Source organism: Sceloporus occidentalis, unplaced genomic scaffold, assembly GCF_023333645.1.
Source record: "Sceloporus occidentalis isolate IW3139 unplaced genomic scaffold, rSceOcc1.0.p SCAF_2, whole genome shotgun sequence".
NCBI classification, from domain to species: Eukaryota; Metazoa; Chordata; class Lepidosauria; order Squamata; family Phrynosomatidae; genus Sceloporus; species Sceloporus occidentalis.
Window position 1 is genome coordinate 13,386,550 of NW_028316982.1, and position 16,373 is coordinate 13,402,922.

Below are 16,373 nucleotides of genomic sequence, written 5' to 3' on the forward strand. Positions count from 1 at the left end.
CCTGCAGCTTGCATCCATTGCTCCGGATCCTGTTCTCTGGAGCAGCAAAAAACAAGCTTGCTTCCTCCTCGTTATGACATCCCTTCAAGTATTTAAACAGGGCTATCATATCACCTCTTAACCTTTTCCTCTCCAGACTAAACATCCCCAGCTCCCATAGGACATGGTTTCCAGACCCTTCACCATTTTAGTTGCCCTCCTTTGGACACACTCGTTTTTCAACATCCCTTTTGAATTGTGGTGCCCAGAACTGGACACAGTATTATTCCAGGTGCAGCCTGACCAAAGCAGAATAGAGTGGCACTATTACTTCCCTTGATCTTGTCACTATACTTCTATTGATGCAGCCTGTCTGTCTGTCTGTCTGTCTGTCTGTCTAAAGTATTTATACCCCACTTTTCAGCCACAGAGGCTCTCAAAGCAGTTTGTAGACTGCTAATTTGACAGTTCCCTACCCTCAGGCTTACAATCTAAAAAGACATGATACAAAAGGAGAAAGGAATGGCAGTGAGGAAGGGGATCAAGTCCAGCAGATAGTGTGGGTTCTTCTCTCCCCTGAGGAAGCCATTCTTTTTGTTCATACCTCTGCTAAGGCATTGGAAATTGTTAATATAATTTTATTCAGCTGTTTCTCTTTCTAGTTTTCCTCTGTAATGTCTTTGTTTAAGGAAATCTGTTACTGTGTGTCCAAGAAGGCTACATGTTCTGCAACTAGCTTTTGGATATTGCCAGATTTATGCCCATTTATCCTCTTGCATGAAACTCATGATAAAATAAAACCAGTTAGTCTTAAAGATGCTGCCACATTCTTTTTTTCCTCCCACCCCTTCCTTTTTTTTTCTACAAGAGACTAACATGTCTACTTCATTAAAAAAGTTAATTTGGTTGATACTGAAATGGCCCCTTTAATTTCTGCTGCCAAGGACATATCACGTCTAGCATTTTATCTCCCAGTGTCCAGCAAGAATGACCCAGCTGGCATTTATAGATACATACTGTGCCCTCCTACTGGCATATTAAGGGAGCCTCTGTTTTCCAGAATGTATTATTGTTCCCATCTATAAACATGAGCTCAGAGAGTTTGCATGTTTTTCCAGTTAAGTCACAATACAGTTCAATACCTGTAAAAAGTAACTAGGTTCAACTAAGTGAGTTTAAATGGATCTTGGGATACTATCTTTACCAATAATGGATGTCTGACCAGAAAGCAAAGCAAACAATGCCTGCAAATATGGGCATTTTTTTAAATACAGGAAGAAAATTGTGAGCCCAGAACATTTACCACAATTAACAAAACAGCAACAACTAGACTAAGAAACCACGTCTTTTTTGAAGCATAGTCAAGATTAACTTGTAAAAGTTGGGCTTTATCTTAGAGTACTTGCATATAAATTTCTGTTCGACCATAAAGCTCCATTGGGTGTCCTTGTGCTTGTAATTTATGTCAAAGTTGGGGGAAGGAAGGGAAGGAATCACAGAAACATCATTTTGCACTTCCTTAAGAAAAAGTATGGTACAATGGGGGCCCTTGATGTCTACTGGGGTTTGGTCCAAGAGCTCCTGTGGATTCCAATATACATGCATGCTCAAATCCCATTACACACAGTGGTGTAGTAAAATGGTGATCCTTATATAAAAATGACAAAATCAAGGTTTGCTTTTAGGCATTACACGGTGGCTAAATCAATGGATGTAGAGTGCATGGATACAGAGGGCCAACTGTACTAATTTAATTAACTGATTTCCGTTTTGTCACATATATACTTTGGGTCTGGTTAATATTTGGATGGCAGACCACCAAGGAATACCAAATGCTGTACCCTATTGTTCAGATGAAGGCAATGGCAATTCTGAGTATTTCTTACCTCAGAAACTCTTAGAAAATTCATGGGGTAACCAAAGGTCAAGAGGCAGCTTGAAGGCATGTGCAGACACAGACACAGACACACACCTCTTTGAGGTTGCCTCAATAATGGAACACAAGATTGGAGTTTGAAAAACTGTTCTCCAAAAGAATTCAGAATAAGGTTGTTGGTGGGGTCCACTACCATGCAAACTACACAGATGCCCCAATTTCCTCCATCAGTGAAAAATAAAACCATCTTTCAAAAGACCAACTGCAAGCTTGCTTCATCTTGTGTTTATTATTCAAGGCATTTGGGCATTAAATTACTCCTGATCTAGCTACAATAAGAAAAGATTAAAACGCTTCTCATTAAAGTGAGCAAGAATGAAAGATCCCATTAAGGTATGTAGGGTTGAAACTTAATGTCACCGAGTTTTGAGGGGAGGGGGGAATGCACAAAGATGCACTGCCTGCCTTTACAGTTCTAAGTTTGCTAAGATTACCAAGGTTTGCAAAAACATGTATCTGAGGAAGTAGGCTCAAGTCTATGAAATTTCATGCTATCAGCTTCTTTCTTTCAGTTAGTCTCAAAGGTGCTACAAGATCCCTTTGCATACTGATTTTCTAGACTAACACGGCTATGTCTTTGAAAGGTTTGCAAAAATAACCTAAAGTTCTTTTTTTAAAAAAAAAATGTATGTATCATTAGCATCTTCCTCAAATCCTCCATGTAGCCTCAGTATAATACACTATACTTCTAATAGCCTACTTTGGTCAAAATACAGGTGACTTCAAGGCATACATTTTTTCATTGCTTCCTGGCCAGATGGAAGCCTTTCAGAGCAGAATGCCAAATGTGCAACACTATGGGTACATAAGGCTCATTAGCCTGCCTTCCTCTAATAAATTTTGTCCCCATGCCCTCAGCAAAAAAAACATTAACAATGACGGAGGCCACTCTGCCCTTTTCAGCTGCTGCCAGAAGTTCAGATGATTTATTTGTTCCTGACGCAGCATTAATTCTATGGTAAAAGCATGAAAGATGGAGGGAGGAGCCTGAAAGAGTTGCCAGCTGAACCACAAGGCCCTTGGGAGCTGCGTGACAAACACGGCTGGGCTATATGGGTCTGCAAAGCCCTTTGTTCTAAATTTGCAGCACTGTGACAACACGGCATGAGCAAGCCAAGCACCAAATCTACTTCTGCATAGCAATGCTGCACAAAGAGCTAAAATGGGTTTGAAGGAGATATACATGTCCTCACAATAGCTTTGCAAAAGAAAAAAGAAAATCTGTGTGTCCATATGAATCAAAATCCTAGGGCTTGCACAACATTGCCCACACTGTCAAACAAATGCTCCTTTTTCCTTTCTTAGGGGAGTGAGAGGTCCATCTGGTAGGTCTCTGAATCTTCTGACAATGTTTGTAGTCCACAGCCACCAATCACAAAACAATGGATTTGGATGGAGGAGACCCAAAGTTCAAATCTCTACCCAGCCATTCAGTCCTACACAAGTCCATTCCTTGTAACCTAGTTGATTTTACCAGGTAAGATGTCAATAAAGGATAAGTCCTTGATGGCTCTTGCTTTCTTTTTCCCTTTCTGGTAGCCTTGCTATCTTATAGAAATCAGAAGTGATGAGACAGTCAATTTCTGCAGTACAATGGGAGACCAAAAATGGTTTCTGGAACTTCAGAAGAGCCAATACTCATACAAATATATACAATCACAATATAGAAAGGTTTTCTATTGAAAAATACAGCTATTATAAATCAAAGAAATGACAAAGATGAATAACTAAATGAAGCAGGATAATGAGATGCAGATTTATCCCTCGGGTGGTGGTGAGACAATAGAGGATTCTGGATTCAAGGCAGAAACATATTCTGCTCTTTCTACAATGTAAAGATCGTCACTCTATGTTGTCAAAGTTGTCACAAAGGCTACTGAGTTCTCACAAAAACTTGGACTGCCAAGACAGGACCTGGAAAAGTGGGAAAAAGGAGCAGAGACCAAACAGGGCCTAGAATTTCTGACTGGTATGGTGTGAAAGAGAGAAAGAGGGAGATGAATCTGTATGTGACAAGTCTGCCTTTGTCATGAGCTCAATGTATAAGCCTTGGCAGCTTGCTAGTTTTCAACCTGAGGTCCCCATGTGTGTCAGACAGACTAACATTTGCCTATATTATTATATTTATTTGTATCCCACCTTTTCCCAGTTTGGGACTCAAAACTGCTTGCAATAGTTAAAACAAACAAAGCTAAAAAATTCACAGCATACACAGTAAAAAATATAAACGAACTATCAAAAATTGAAAAGCAGTTAAAAACATAAACCACTAAAAATGTACCTTGTACATTTGCTACAAAAACAAAACAAATGAAAAACTAAAGTAAAAAAAAACACATTTATATTTAATTTAAAGCATATAAATTTACCAAAACTGTTATCATGTCAAGTAATATTTTGAATCAAGTTGGGGGTAAACGGCATTGCATAAGAAAGGTGCACATGACATGCTTAATAAGAAGTGGCACTGGTTTTCCTGGGGTATAGCAACCCTAGCACTCCTCCCCACGCCCATTTTCGCTGCAACATATGTACTCTCATCTCAAATCCTGTTAGTTGCCTTAGTTGAATTCCTTTCAATCAGAGTCTATCCTTAAAAAACAGTTTATAGGGATTATAATTTAAAATCCATTATCTCCTCCTTGTCCCTCTCCTGCAAAAGATCCTCATTCCTTTTTAAAATTGCAAAAAAAGCTTGCAGGAGCTAGAAACATGATAGTAAAGCCACTTGCCAATCAACATTGAAAATAATTGCTTCGATCCACAGAACTGGCTTTCCCTGGACCAAGGTAGAGAAAGACAGAGACAAGTCGGACAATATGACCCTTCCTTATAGTTTCATAAGAATATATCTAAAATCATATCCTTTACATATCCAGCATGACTCACTGGAAAAGATGATAATGTTTGGTAAAGTGGAAGGTAATGGGAAAAGAGGGAGTCCATGTTACAGGGGGACTGATTCCATCAAGGAAGATATAGCCCTGAGTTTGCAAAACCTGAGCAGAGCAGCTGATGACCAGGAATCTTGAAGGTTTCTCATTCATTGGGATCACTGTAAATTGAAGTCAATTCAACAGTAAGTAACAATGCACTATCCTTTTGAAACTACAATTTAAGAGGCATGTTGAATGAAATAAAAATGTTGTTAGACTTTTTTGGTTAATGAAATAAACATTGTTGAAAAAATGTTATGCCCAGTAAAACACACAGCTTTTACTAACCTGCACCATCTGGAGTAATTGTTCCGAGTTTCACTGCTAGGGGATAACCCATCTCTTTGTAGTGTTCCAGCGCATGTCCATTTCCTCCACTGCCATCAAAGAACCACTTTCCACACAAGATTGACCCATCTGTAAGGTTCAGCCAAAGATTCTCCCGCAAGTCACATTTTGAACATTTCCAGCCACTGAAAAACACAATCCGACAAAGCTCATTTGCCAGCACTGGCTGCAAAACCCGGGCTTTGCTTCAGAATTAACAGGCAGCTGCTAAATTCTTAGATTGGGTTAGGCATAAAATATATTTTGGCAACAATCAAGGGCACCAACATTTTCTTCCAACATTTTAAGAACCCCAAACTGCTGGCTTTTATTAAGGACTATTTCTGAAGCGCTGTCAATGAACATACCTCTTAACAAAACAAAAGGAAGCCCCTGCAAACACAATACAAACCAACAAACGATGGCCTCAAAGAGCTTGCGATCTAAATTTCATTAGAAAAGAAGCCAAAAAGGGAAAGGTTATCAGTAATAATAAAGTCTGGGACAAAAGGGATAGATGTGAACACAATGGCCTGTTACAGACAGCCAAAATAAAGCTGCTTCGAGTCACAGTGGAGGTATGGTGTTTCAATGATGCATGCGTCCTAAGAGTCCAGAAATCGCACCAAAGCCACGCTCCAGCCCTAAGGACTGGAGCGTGGCTTTGGTGTGGCTTCTGGACTCATGCATCATTGAAACACCATACCTCCACTGTGACTCGAAGCAGCTTTATTTTGGCTGTCTGTAACAGGCCAATGTATTTCTCTTTCTTACAGCAGTAACAATAATTTTCCTATAAAATAAAGACCTTTTCAGTTATCTAGGTGGTTCTGAAGGTGACTTTGCATAATGCAGATTTGTGTGTTCAATGCACAGAAACCACAACAACAAACACAGTGTCTTTCTTTCCTCAGTATTGTTCCAGAAAAGGGATCATATTCCTATAAAATAAAGCAAAAAATAGCTAGCTTCCAAGAATATGGTATATTAAAGAGTATATGTTTTAAAAACCACTTAATGGATCACAGTACATTTTAGAATAATTTAATTAGCCTTGATGTGCTTTGCATGGGGCAGAGAATGGATTAATGCTGTGTTAATGCATCTGAGAGAATGTAAATAACTGCCAGCAGGAGCCTTAATAGCTGCTGCACTAACAATAACCAAGAGAAATTACAAATTAGATGAGGGGAGACCTCTGTGCCACAGGTCTAGAGTGGGGAGGTGTTACCTGAGGGGTGCTATTCTTCTTAATTAGGAGAAGGTAACCTGTATCCCTCCATATGTTGCTTGACTTCACCTTCCATCAGCCCCAACTGGCTTGCTGACTGATCAGCAATGACAGGCCTTGTCATCCAATGACTTCTGGAAGGCCACATGTTCCCCAGAACACTTTGAGAAAATTAGGGCAGCATTGTGCTTTCTACCGTGTTTCTCCATTTGTCACACCATTTAGCTTACCTCAACTGTGCTACACATACACACACTTCTACCTATTGCAGTACTGTGTAGTAGCAAGATGGTTTTGTGACACAACAAGCAACAGAAGGAAGCAAAGCAAGATACCTACTCTAGCTGACTCAAGACATTGGAAGACTTGTCTTTCCCTCACTTTTTAAAAACGAGAACAATGACAGTTAAGCCCCGTCAGAAGGAATATTTGCATTATGACCAACATAGGTGAAGAGAGGTCCAAAACACACTGCTGAAATAATCCAGTTTGAAACTGTTTTAACTGTCCTGGCTCAGTGCTAGGGAATCCTGGGAATTGTAGTTTATTGTGGCACCAGGGCTCACTGACAGAGAAAGCTAAATGTCTCACAAAACAGTTCCCATAATTCCCTAGCACTGAGTCAGGGCAGTTAAAGCAGTCTCAAATTGGATTATTTCTGCAATGTGTTTTGGACCACAGTAGCAAGAATGGGAGCCCACCAATCAACCTAAGTCAGGGAAGATATAATCACAAGCTGGAGACTTACCCAATTTTAGTTGATTTACCAGTTAGATTACTTCAGAGACTGAAACAGGCCGATTAGGTAAAGAAATAGACAGAAATACTGTTCAGGCAAAAAGTGTGTGTTTCATCTTCTACATAGAGATAGGAGAAATATGTCTCCCACCACTCTGCAGGGGTGTGGTAGCGCAAACATATAAAAACAGGAGGATATTGTAGCATCTTTAAGATTAACTGAGAGAAAGAAGGTTATAGCATAAGCTTTCATAGGCTGCATTTACTTCATAATCAGATGCATCTTATGTAGTAGACTCTGTCTACACAAAGCAACATCAGGGACTGCCTGAAGGAAGAGGCCCCTCCCTCCTCAACTGTCATCTTGGCCTCAGAGGGAGCCATCAGGCAGACCCAGCAACATCTTGGACTGCCTGAAGGAAGAGGCCCCTCCCTCCTCAACTGTCACCTCGGCCTCAGAGGGAGACATCAGGCAGACCCAGCAACACCGGGGACTGCCTGAAGGAAGAGGCCCCTCCCTCCTCAACTGTCATCTCGGCCTCAGAGGGAGCCATCAGGCAGACCCAGCAACATCGGGGACTGCCTGAAGGAAGAGGCCCCTCCCTCCTCAACTGTCATCTCGGCCTCAGAGGGAGCCATCAGGCAGACCCAGCAACATCAGGGACTGCCTGAAGGAAGAGGCCCCTCCCTCCTCAACTGTCATCTCGGCCTCAGAGGGAGAGATCAGGCAGACCCAGCAACATCAGGGACTGCCTGAAGGAAGAGGCCCCTCCCTCCTCAACTGTCATCTTGGCCTCAGAGGGAGCCATCAGGCAGACCCAGCAACATCTTGGACTGCCTGAAGGAAGAGGCCCCTCCCTCCTCAACTGTCACCTCGGCCTCAGAGGGAGACATCAGGCAGACCCAGCAACACCGGGGACTGCCTGAAGGAAGAGGCCCCTCCCTCCTCAACTGTCATCTCGGCCTCAGAGGGAGCCATCAGGCAGACCCAGCAACATCGGGGACTGCCTGAAGGAAGAGGCCCCTCCCTCCTCAACTGTCATCTCGGCCTCAGAGGGAGCCATCAGGCAGACCCAGCAACATCAGGGACTGCCTGAAGAAAGAGGCCCCTCCCTCCTCAACTGTCACCTCGGCCTCAGAGGGAGACATCAGGCAGACCCAGCAACATCGGGGACTGCCTGAACGACGAGACTTCTCCCTCCTTTAACTGTTACTTTGTATTTTGTATTATATTGCAATTTTTTACTGTACACCGCTATGATCATTGCGGAATAGCGGTTTATAAATAAAATGTATTATTATTATTATTATGTTACAACCTTCCTTCTCTCAGTTAAATCTCAACAGTGTCACAATATCCCTTTGCCTACTGAACCAGACTAACATGACAATATCTTTGAATATAAAAAACAGGTGATGTGTGTTGTTGTGAGGTGCCAGCAGGAAGCTGTGTCATTAGATTTTACCACACAGATAAGATTATTCCATTCAGCTTGTACAGCATATCACATTTTTGCCTTTAGAATAATTTTATATTGTTGCTGAAGAATAATTAGGGGGTTCTCCTTATCAGTCTTGAATTTGGCAATCAGATTTTTCTTGATTTTAATGCAACCCCAATCAAACAAGTTCTTGGATCCAAAAAAAGTTTTCTGACATCTTTCTGAGCACTTACTGTCAGATGGACTTTCAGCACATTAATCAGTGTCTTGTAGAGAACTAAAAGTCTAAAGTTTGGGCCAAATGAAAGGAGAAGAGAGAGGACTAGGTTTATGATACAAAAAGGAACAGAAAAAAACAAAACAGGATACTTTCTCTCTAAATGACTTAAGACATTGGCTCTAGCAGGATCTCCCTCCAAAAAACATAGCCAAATATAAACATGCATCATTCTGAGTCAGTTGTCCATTTCACTCAATATTGCCTATTCCAGGGTTAAGGAGTTTTTCAACCTGAGGTCCAAATTAGTTCTTTGGAAGCCTAATGGAGATCACATGCCTCAGTTGATTGAGGCCAAATCCAAAATGAACAAAGCCACAGCATCTCCCTTCAACACACACACCATCCATATTCACTATTCACCCACAAAAAAAATCTTTGGTCTTTTATAGTAAAGCAGTTCTAAGGTACAAACTGCAAAAGCCTCACCTTGGTGGAATCCTGACTCCATTGTCTATCTGTACAAGAGAATTCGCATGTTTGGAGACTTGGAGCTCTTCCTCCCATGAGTCTGGATCTTGCTTTCTGTATGGAGATTTCGAACTAAGGACTGCATCACAAGCTATTGTGACCTGAAGATGGGAACAAGAAGACAAATTGAAACTAAAAGGTAACATAAGACCAAACAAAACATAACTTTTTCATTGTCTTAGCATGATTTCTAACTAAGCACACCAATAACAACAACAACATAGTTTCTTGGTTTTTTTGTGGGTTTTTCAGGTTATGAGGCTGTGTTTTAGAAGAGTTTTATTCCTGTTTTGCCAGTAGTTGTGGCTGGCATCTTCAGAGAATGCTGGCATGGAAGAGAGTGGGGTATATATACTGTTGGTTGAGAGGAAGCAATTGGCATGTTGATCTGTGTATTGTTCTGTTGTTGTTGATTGGCAAGGCCTCAGCATGTCTGTTTAATTAATGATCCACTGTCTGCTTGGAAACTCCCCTCACCCTGGGTGGTTTTCATTTGCATTTGCTGGGTCTTGATTTGGATGTTTTTCAGGACTGGTAGCCAAACTTTGGCGCGTTACAGAGCGCCAAAAAGCGGCGCTCTCCCTGCGCCGTCATTCGCTGCGCCGAGAAGCCCTAGCGGCCAGACCACGAGGCTTCCCGGCGCAGCTAAAAAGAAGCACCGAAATGGCGCTTCTTCTTGTGCCCCAGATTTGATGCTGCGAGGCGCGCACTCGCGGCATCATATCCGGGGCGCGACGTGCAGACGCTATGCGTCTGGCACATAATAATGGCAGCGCCCGTGTATATAGGGCGCCGCCATTATTACGCCCCCGTCATGTGCTAGGGATGAGGCCGGTGTGGACGCTAGGTCCTCGGCCAACCCCTAGCACATGACGGTGGCGCCGGAAGGGCCCGTCTGTAACGCGCCCTAGTTTACTTTAAGTGTTTCTTCTTTCCTGTTGAAGTTGTCCAGATCTTTATAGATTTCAATGGCTTCCCTGTGCATTATGACCTGATAGTTGTTGGTACGGTCCAGAATTTCAGTGTTTTCAAGCAGCATTTTATGCCCAGGATGGTTTATAATGTGTTCTGCTACTGCTGATTTTTCTAGCTGACCTAGCCTGCAGTATCTATTGTGTTCCTTCATTCGTGTTTGAACACTGCATTTGGCGGTCCCTATGTAGACTTGTTCACAGCTGCACAGTATACAGTAAACTCTTACGGCCATGAGAAGGTCTCTCCTGTCCTTTGCTGAGCGTAACATTTGCTGGATTTTCTTGGTTGGTTTGCAGACCATTTGGAGAATGTGTTTACTTACCAGTTTCCCTGTGATGTATGGTAAAAAATACCTTCCCTTTGGGTGGGCGGTTGTCTTCACTCCTATGGGGTTTTTTGGGTCTGACAGCCCTTCTGCTGTCTGAGCTGCAGTAACCATTAACCTGTAGAGCCTAGTCTAGGTGCTTCAATTCATCTTCCAGAAAGTGGGGTTCACAAATCCTTTTTGCCCAGTCTACCAATGTTTTTATTGTGCTTCTCTTTTGTCCTGGGTGATGGTTGAAGTTCTTGCGGAAGGAGGGGGGTTCTGTATATTGTGTGGCCCAAACATTGGTTCTGTTTGCGGATGACCAGGACATCCAAGAATGGCAATATTCTTCATCTCCATGGCTTCAGATGGTGAAAGTGTCATCCACATATGGGAACCATATTGTGAGCTTTTTTGGTGCTGTTCCCAGGATATGTACATGACACTTTCGTGACCTGGAGCCAGAGAGAAGAAGATCTGACCATGTTTTTGAACCATGTTTTGAACCATATCTGAACAACATTTACACAAACATACAATTCATGATGGAAAAAGAAAAGGAAGGAACATTGCCATCCTTGGATGTCCTGGTCATCTGGAAACTGAACCAAAGTTTGGGCCAAACAGTATACAGAAAACCTATACACACGGACAGATACCTACACAAGAACCCCACTTCTTGGAAGATGAATTAAAGCACCTAGACAGGGTTCTATAGGCTAATGGTTACTCCAACTCAGACATTGGAAGGTCTTCCAAACCCAGAAAAACCCACAGGAGTGAAGACAAACAACCACCCAAAGGGGAAGTATTTTTACCATACATCAAACGAGTCACAGACAGAATAGGAAAACTATTAAGGAAACACAACCTCCAAATGGTCTACAAACTGACCAAGAAAATCCAGCAAATGCTGCACTCAGCGATGGACAGCCATAGGTTGGAAGTGACTTGAAGGTACAGAGCAGCAACAACAAATCACGTCACTTCTCAGTTTTGTTTTTTCCAAGCTAAAAGAAGAGCTAAGTTATATTTTGTTTCTTTAGGGGCACCGGTTTTTGGTCCGCAGTGTTGCCGTATCAACCAAACCGCCCAACAACGTTGCGGATCAAAAAAGGAGCCGCCTAGAGGGGCTCCTTTTGGGACGTCATAGCCCTTACAACATCTCTTCCTTTGCATAACGTGTGGGCGCTACAATGCCCACACATCATGCACACGCCCCCTGTGTGGGCGGGGCAGCGCTTTAATGGTGCCACCCACACATATTAGGGCTCGGGACTGTGCAGTTGGTGTGTGGTCCCGGGCCCTACTATCACCACCAGGACACTGCGTACCGAGTCTTAGGTGCACTTCCCCTCACTCACAAAGCCAGCTTCAGACCTATTCATTATCACCCATGCTCATTTCTCTTACCAGTGCTGGTAACTCTTCTATGTTGGGCAAAGGAATTTCATAGTGGTCTGGAAATATGACAAGCTTAGCTTCATCTTCATATTCATAATCGTCATTATTTAAATCAGCATTGGACTCTAGATCTGTAAGAGAAAGGGTGAGACAGAAAACAACATTAAGGGCAGAAAAGCCAAGGAATCATACCTTTCACCAGGCAGCACTTTCAGGACGGGCTGAAAAAAATTCAGAAACTTAGTTGCTCAAAGTGGATGCCTTAAACTTTGATTCTGGTGTCACTGAAGCAAAAATATTTCTTTAGCATTATTTAAAAAACAGGGCATATATTTGATACTGACTTCTTCAAGACTTGACAATGACATTTATGATGCTACAATTTTTTTCATCCTACCACTTGAAGAATTATCTGTAAAATCAAACTCCTCTCTTTATGTAGACAGGTATAAAAATATACTCCCAAAGATCAGCTACAACAAACTGCAAAAGGAAGATCACTCAATTTAATCCTGATTGTCCTGAACACCTCCTGCCTTGCCCCATCTGTGATTCTTATAATTCTTGTGAGATAATTGCTCTATCATTTCTAGCTGTCATTATTCAATATTCTGAGAAGAGATCAGGATCAGATTTTGGCTGCTGCCACACTACAGAACTAATGCAGTTCGGCACTTCTTTTACTGGCATGGCTCTATCCTGTGGAATCCTCGGATTCGTAGTTTGTTGTGGCACCAGAGCTCTCTGACAGAGAAGGCTAAATATTTCACTAAACTACAAATCCCAGGATTCCACAGCACTGAGCCATAGCAGTTAAAGCAGTGTCAAATTGCATTAATTCTGCAGTTTAGATAGAGCCTTTAAAGAGAGATTAGGTTTCTTGCAATATGCGTATAGGCACATACACTTTGCTTCTGTCCTACCTCCTGATCAAACTGGTTTTGAAACTCTGAGCTAGCTTGGGGTACTCAAAAGGGGCTGCAATAGGAATCATTCCCTTCCAAGTTCAATTGGATCCCATTGTTCTGCCAGTGGAATCCACCACTGGATCCTGTAGAATTATATCCCACGAGGTACCAGATAATCTGTGACACACAATGCAGTGTAGCATATAAGAAGCCAAAACAATTAATTTAGATATCCAAGCTCCTTGTCTATCTTTCTCACAAACACCTTCCTGAACAACTGTTCTCAGGTTTAAACATATAAGAGGCACTACATGCAACTAAACAGTCTTACAATATGGAATTGTTGATCCTTTTCACTGTCATTTAAACATCAGGTTCACATGTCAAAAGAAGAGAGGCAAATGTTGGAGGATCAAAGACGTAAAATGCCAAAAAATCTAAAGAAGACAACTACAGTGTTTCTATAAAAAGTCCATAAAATCAAATTTTTAATATAAGCCGATACTTTGGCTTCAAACACCTATTAAAAAGTATGGTTGACATGCAGTTAAATTCCATGTGGAAATAAAGGATGTTTCACCCACTTCATGTCAGAACTTCTTCCAATAAATGGATGTTAATTACTTTGTTGGCTGTAACAACCCTAACCAGGAAATGAACCTGAGAGCTAGAGGTGAAAGGTTCTGTAATTGTTGTCAACCAGCTAATCCTTCAAATTAAACTATTATGACAAATTATGTGCTTAGCCTTCAACACTCAAAACATTTCACTGTTTTATAACAACTGGTGCTTTGCCCTTTGCGGCAGTTTATAAGGTTTGATGGATCAAACAGTAGATATGGAACTAGATTCAAGTCTTGTTTCTGGTTAAGTGAGCTCGATTGGGTAGGTTTGGACAAACCATTTTCCCTCAGTCTGAAAAAGTAATTTAAAGTTTCTAACAAGGTTCTTTCCAAAGATGAAAGAAAATGCTGTAGCAATAAGAGCTTAGCTTTTCTAAGGAAATAAAACCATTTCAGTACTTCATATTGTACACAGAGACACAGAATGTACTTATTGGCAATGCATTAAAAAGTCCTATTTTTCTCTCGAAACAATCCTGTAAAGCAGATTAGACCCTGATTTGACCATAGCTAACCAGTGAACTTCAGAGTTAGAGACATGTGTCTGTTCTGAAATGCAGCTACTAAACTTGCTACATATCAAGACAGATCTATCTATCTATCTATCTATCTATCTATCTATCTATCTATTTAAATTGCACCATTAAGTGTTATACCAGGCGGCCATAGAAGTGCATTTAGGATACATTGGACAGCTCAAAAAATAAACAAATGGATCCTTAAATGATTATTTTATTTATATCCCGGTACAGGGACTCAAGGCAAACAGATCAAGCCTGAAATCTCCTTGGAAGCCAAGATGATCAAAATGAGTTTGTCGTACTTTAGCCACATAATGAGAAGGTACAGATCACTAGAAAAGACAATAATGCTAGGAAAGGTAGAGGGTAGGAGAAATAGAGGAAGACCACACGACCGATGGATAGATTCAATTGGGGAGGTCACAGGCATGAATTTGTAAAACCAGAGCAGTGGAGGACAGGGGATCTTGGAGATGTCTCATCCATAGGGTCACCATGGGTCAGGGTCAACACGAGAGCAGTTAACAACAACATATTTTCAGATAGTCAAATTTTATTTTTAAAAATAGCCCAGAAGATAGTTTGAAGAGCAGAATACAAAATAGTAACAGATATAAAAAATTATATTTAGGAGATTAAAAACAGAAAAGTAATACAAATGAAGCAAAAATAATGGACATTACATATACAGTAACTCAGAAATCAATAATGGCTTTTAGGAAGCAGGACAAGTATTTTGGTTTAGCCATTTAAGAAAAAATCTAGAATAATCATATACAGGACTGGAAATATCTGGCTATCCAGCAACCTAGGAATCTGAACCATTTTGCAGGACTGAACCCAGTGATGTTATGGCGGTTCCCACAGTATCATAATACAGAAATGTGTGTTCCTGAAGCCCTTTCTTCCTTTCACCTAATGTCTACTGACTGTGTTCAGTGACAGACAGCCTCATCCTTTCTTTATTAAACTAATATACAGATTCCCCACTAAGAAAACAGTAATTTCTGCAATGCGCTCTACATGGGGCAACCCTTGTACCATACCCGGAAGCTGCAACTGGTGCAGAATATGGCAGCTAGACTGGTCACTAATACATCTAGGACCAGTCACATAACACCGGTCTTAAAAGACCTTCATTGGCTGCCCATTCACTTCCGGGCGCAATACAAGGTGTTGGTTATTACCTATAAAGCCCTAAATGGCTTGGGCCCAGGGTACTTGGAGGACCGCCTCTCTCCATATAATCCGCCCCGCACACTCAGATCAGCCGGGAAGCAAATGCTAAGAGTTCCGGAGGCTTGATTGGCTACCACCTCCAGGAGGGCCTTTTCTATTTCGGCCCCCAAGCTCTGGAACTCGCTCCCCGGCGAGCTCTGCTCGGCCACCTCCTTAGACCAATTTAAGAAGGGGCTGAAAACACACTTTTTCAAGCAGGCATACCCCTGACTTCTGACTTCTGTATGCTCTCCCTCCCCTCCTGACAGCACTGCTGAGCTGGCATGAGATATGGTTTTGTTATTTGTATATGGGGGGATTTTTAATATATTCATGTTTTAATATTTATATTGTATGTTATATATGCTGTTAAACCGCTTTGATCAATGGAAAAGTGGTATATAAATAAAATTTTATTATTATTATTATTATTATTATTATTATAAAGTAAAGCACCAATAAAATCAAAATATAAATTCACCATAAAAATGTTAAAACTAATTATTTAAAAGCATTGGCAGTTTATTAGAAGCAAGGAATAAATCAAATTAAAACCTACTTCAGCAATAAAGTAATAAGTCTTCAGACCAAAAACAAGTATCTTTGCCTGCTTGTGGAAAAACACCACCCCAGCCCCACATGACAGGGAGATCCAGAGGCTGGGACCAGCCACCAAAAAGCTCCCCCCCCCCTCAATTAATGACTACTCCCACTAATGGCAGAAAAGAAACCATTTCCTGAAGATATTAAAGTCTGGACAAAACTAACCATACAGCAAAGTAATGCAAGTATAATGGAACCTTGGTATCCGCTAGGGTTTGGTTCCAGGACCCTCCGTGGATACCAACATCCATGGACGCCCAAGTCCCATTACAGACAGTGGTATAGTAGAATTATGTCCCTTATTCAAAATGGCAAAATCAAGGTTTGTTTGGGGGATTTTTTAAAATATATATATTTCAGGCCATGAATGGTGGAATCCATTGATGCAGAATCTGTGGAGGGGCAACTGTATAAGGGTATGAATGCTCTTAAATGCCACACTCTGTAAATCAGAGGAGTTTCCTTGCATGCCCAGTG

The 16,373-nt window shown here is 41.4% G+C and overlaps 1 protein-coding gene across 1 annotated transcript in view; it reads right to left on the reverse strand.

Annotated features, from left to right (window-relative positions):
- Positions 1 to 16,373, reverse strand: part of LOC149317985 (ubiquitin carboxyl-terminal hydrolase 13-like) — a 98,570-nt gene that overhangs the window by 41,318 nt on the left and 40,879 nt on the right. Inside the window, 3 exon segments of the mRNA XM_089513262.1 lie at positions 5,140 to 5,324; positions 9,296 to 9,438; positions 12,033 to 12,154. Coding sequence (XP_089369388.1) covers positions 5,140 to 5,324; positions 9,296 to 9,438; positions 12,033 to 12,154 — 450 coding nt within the window.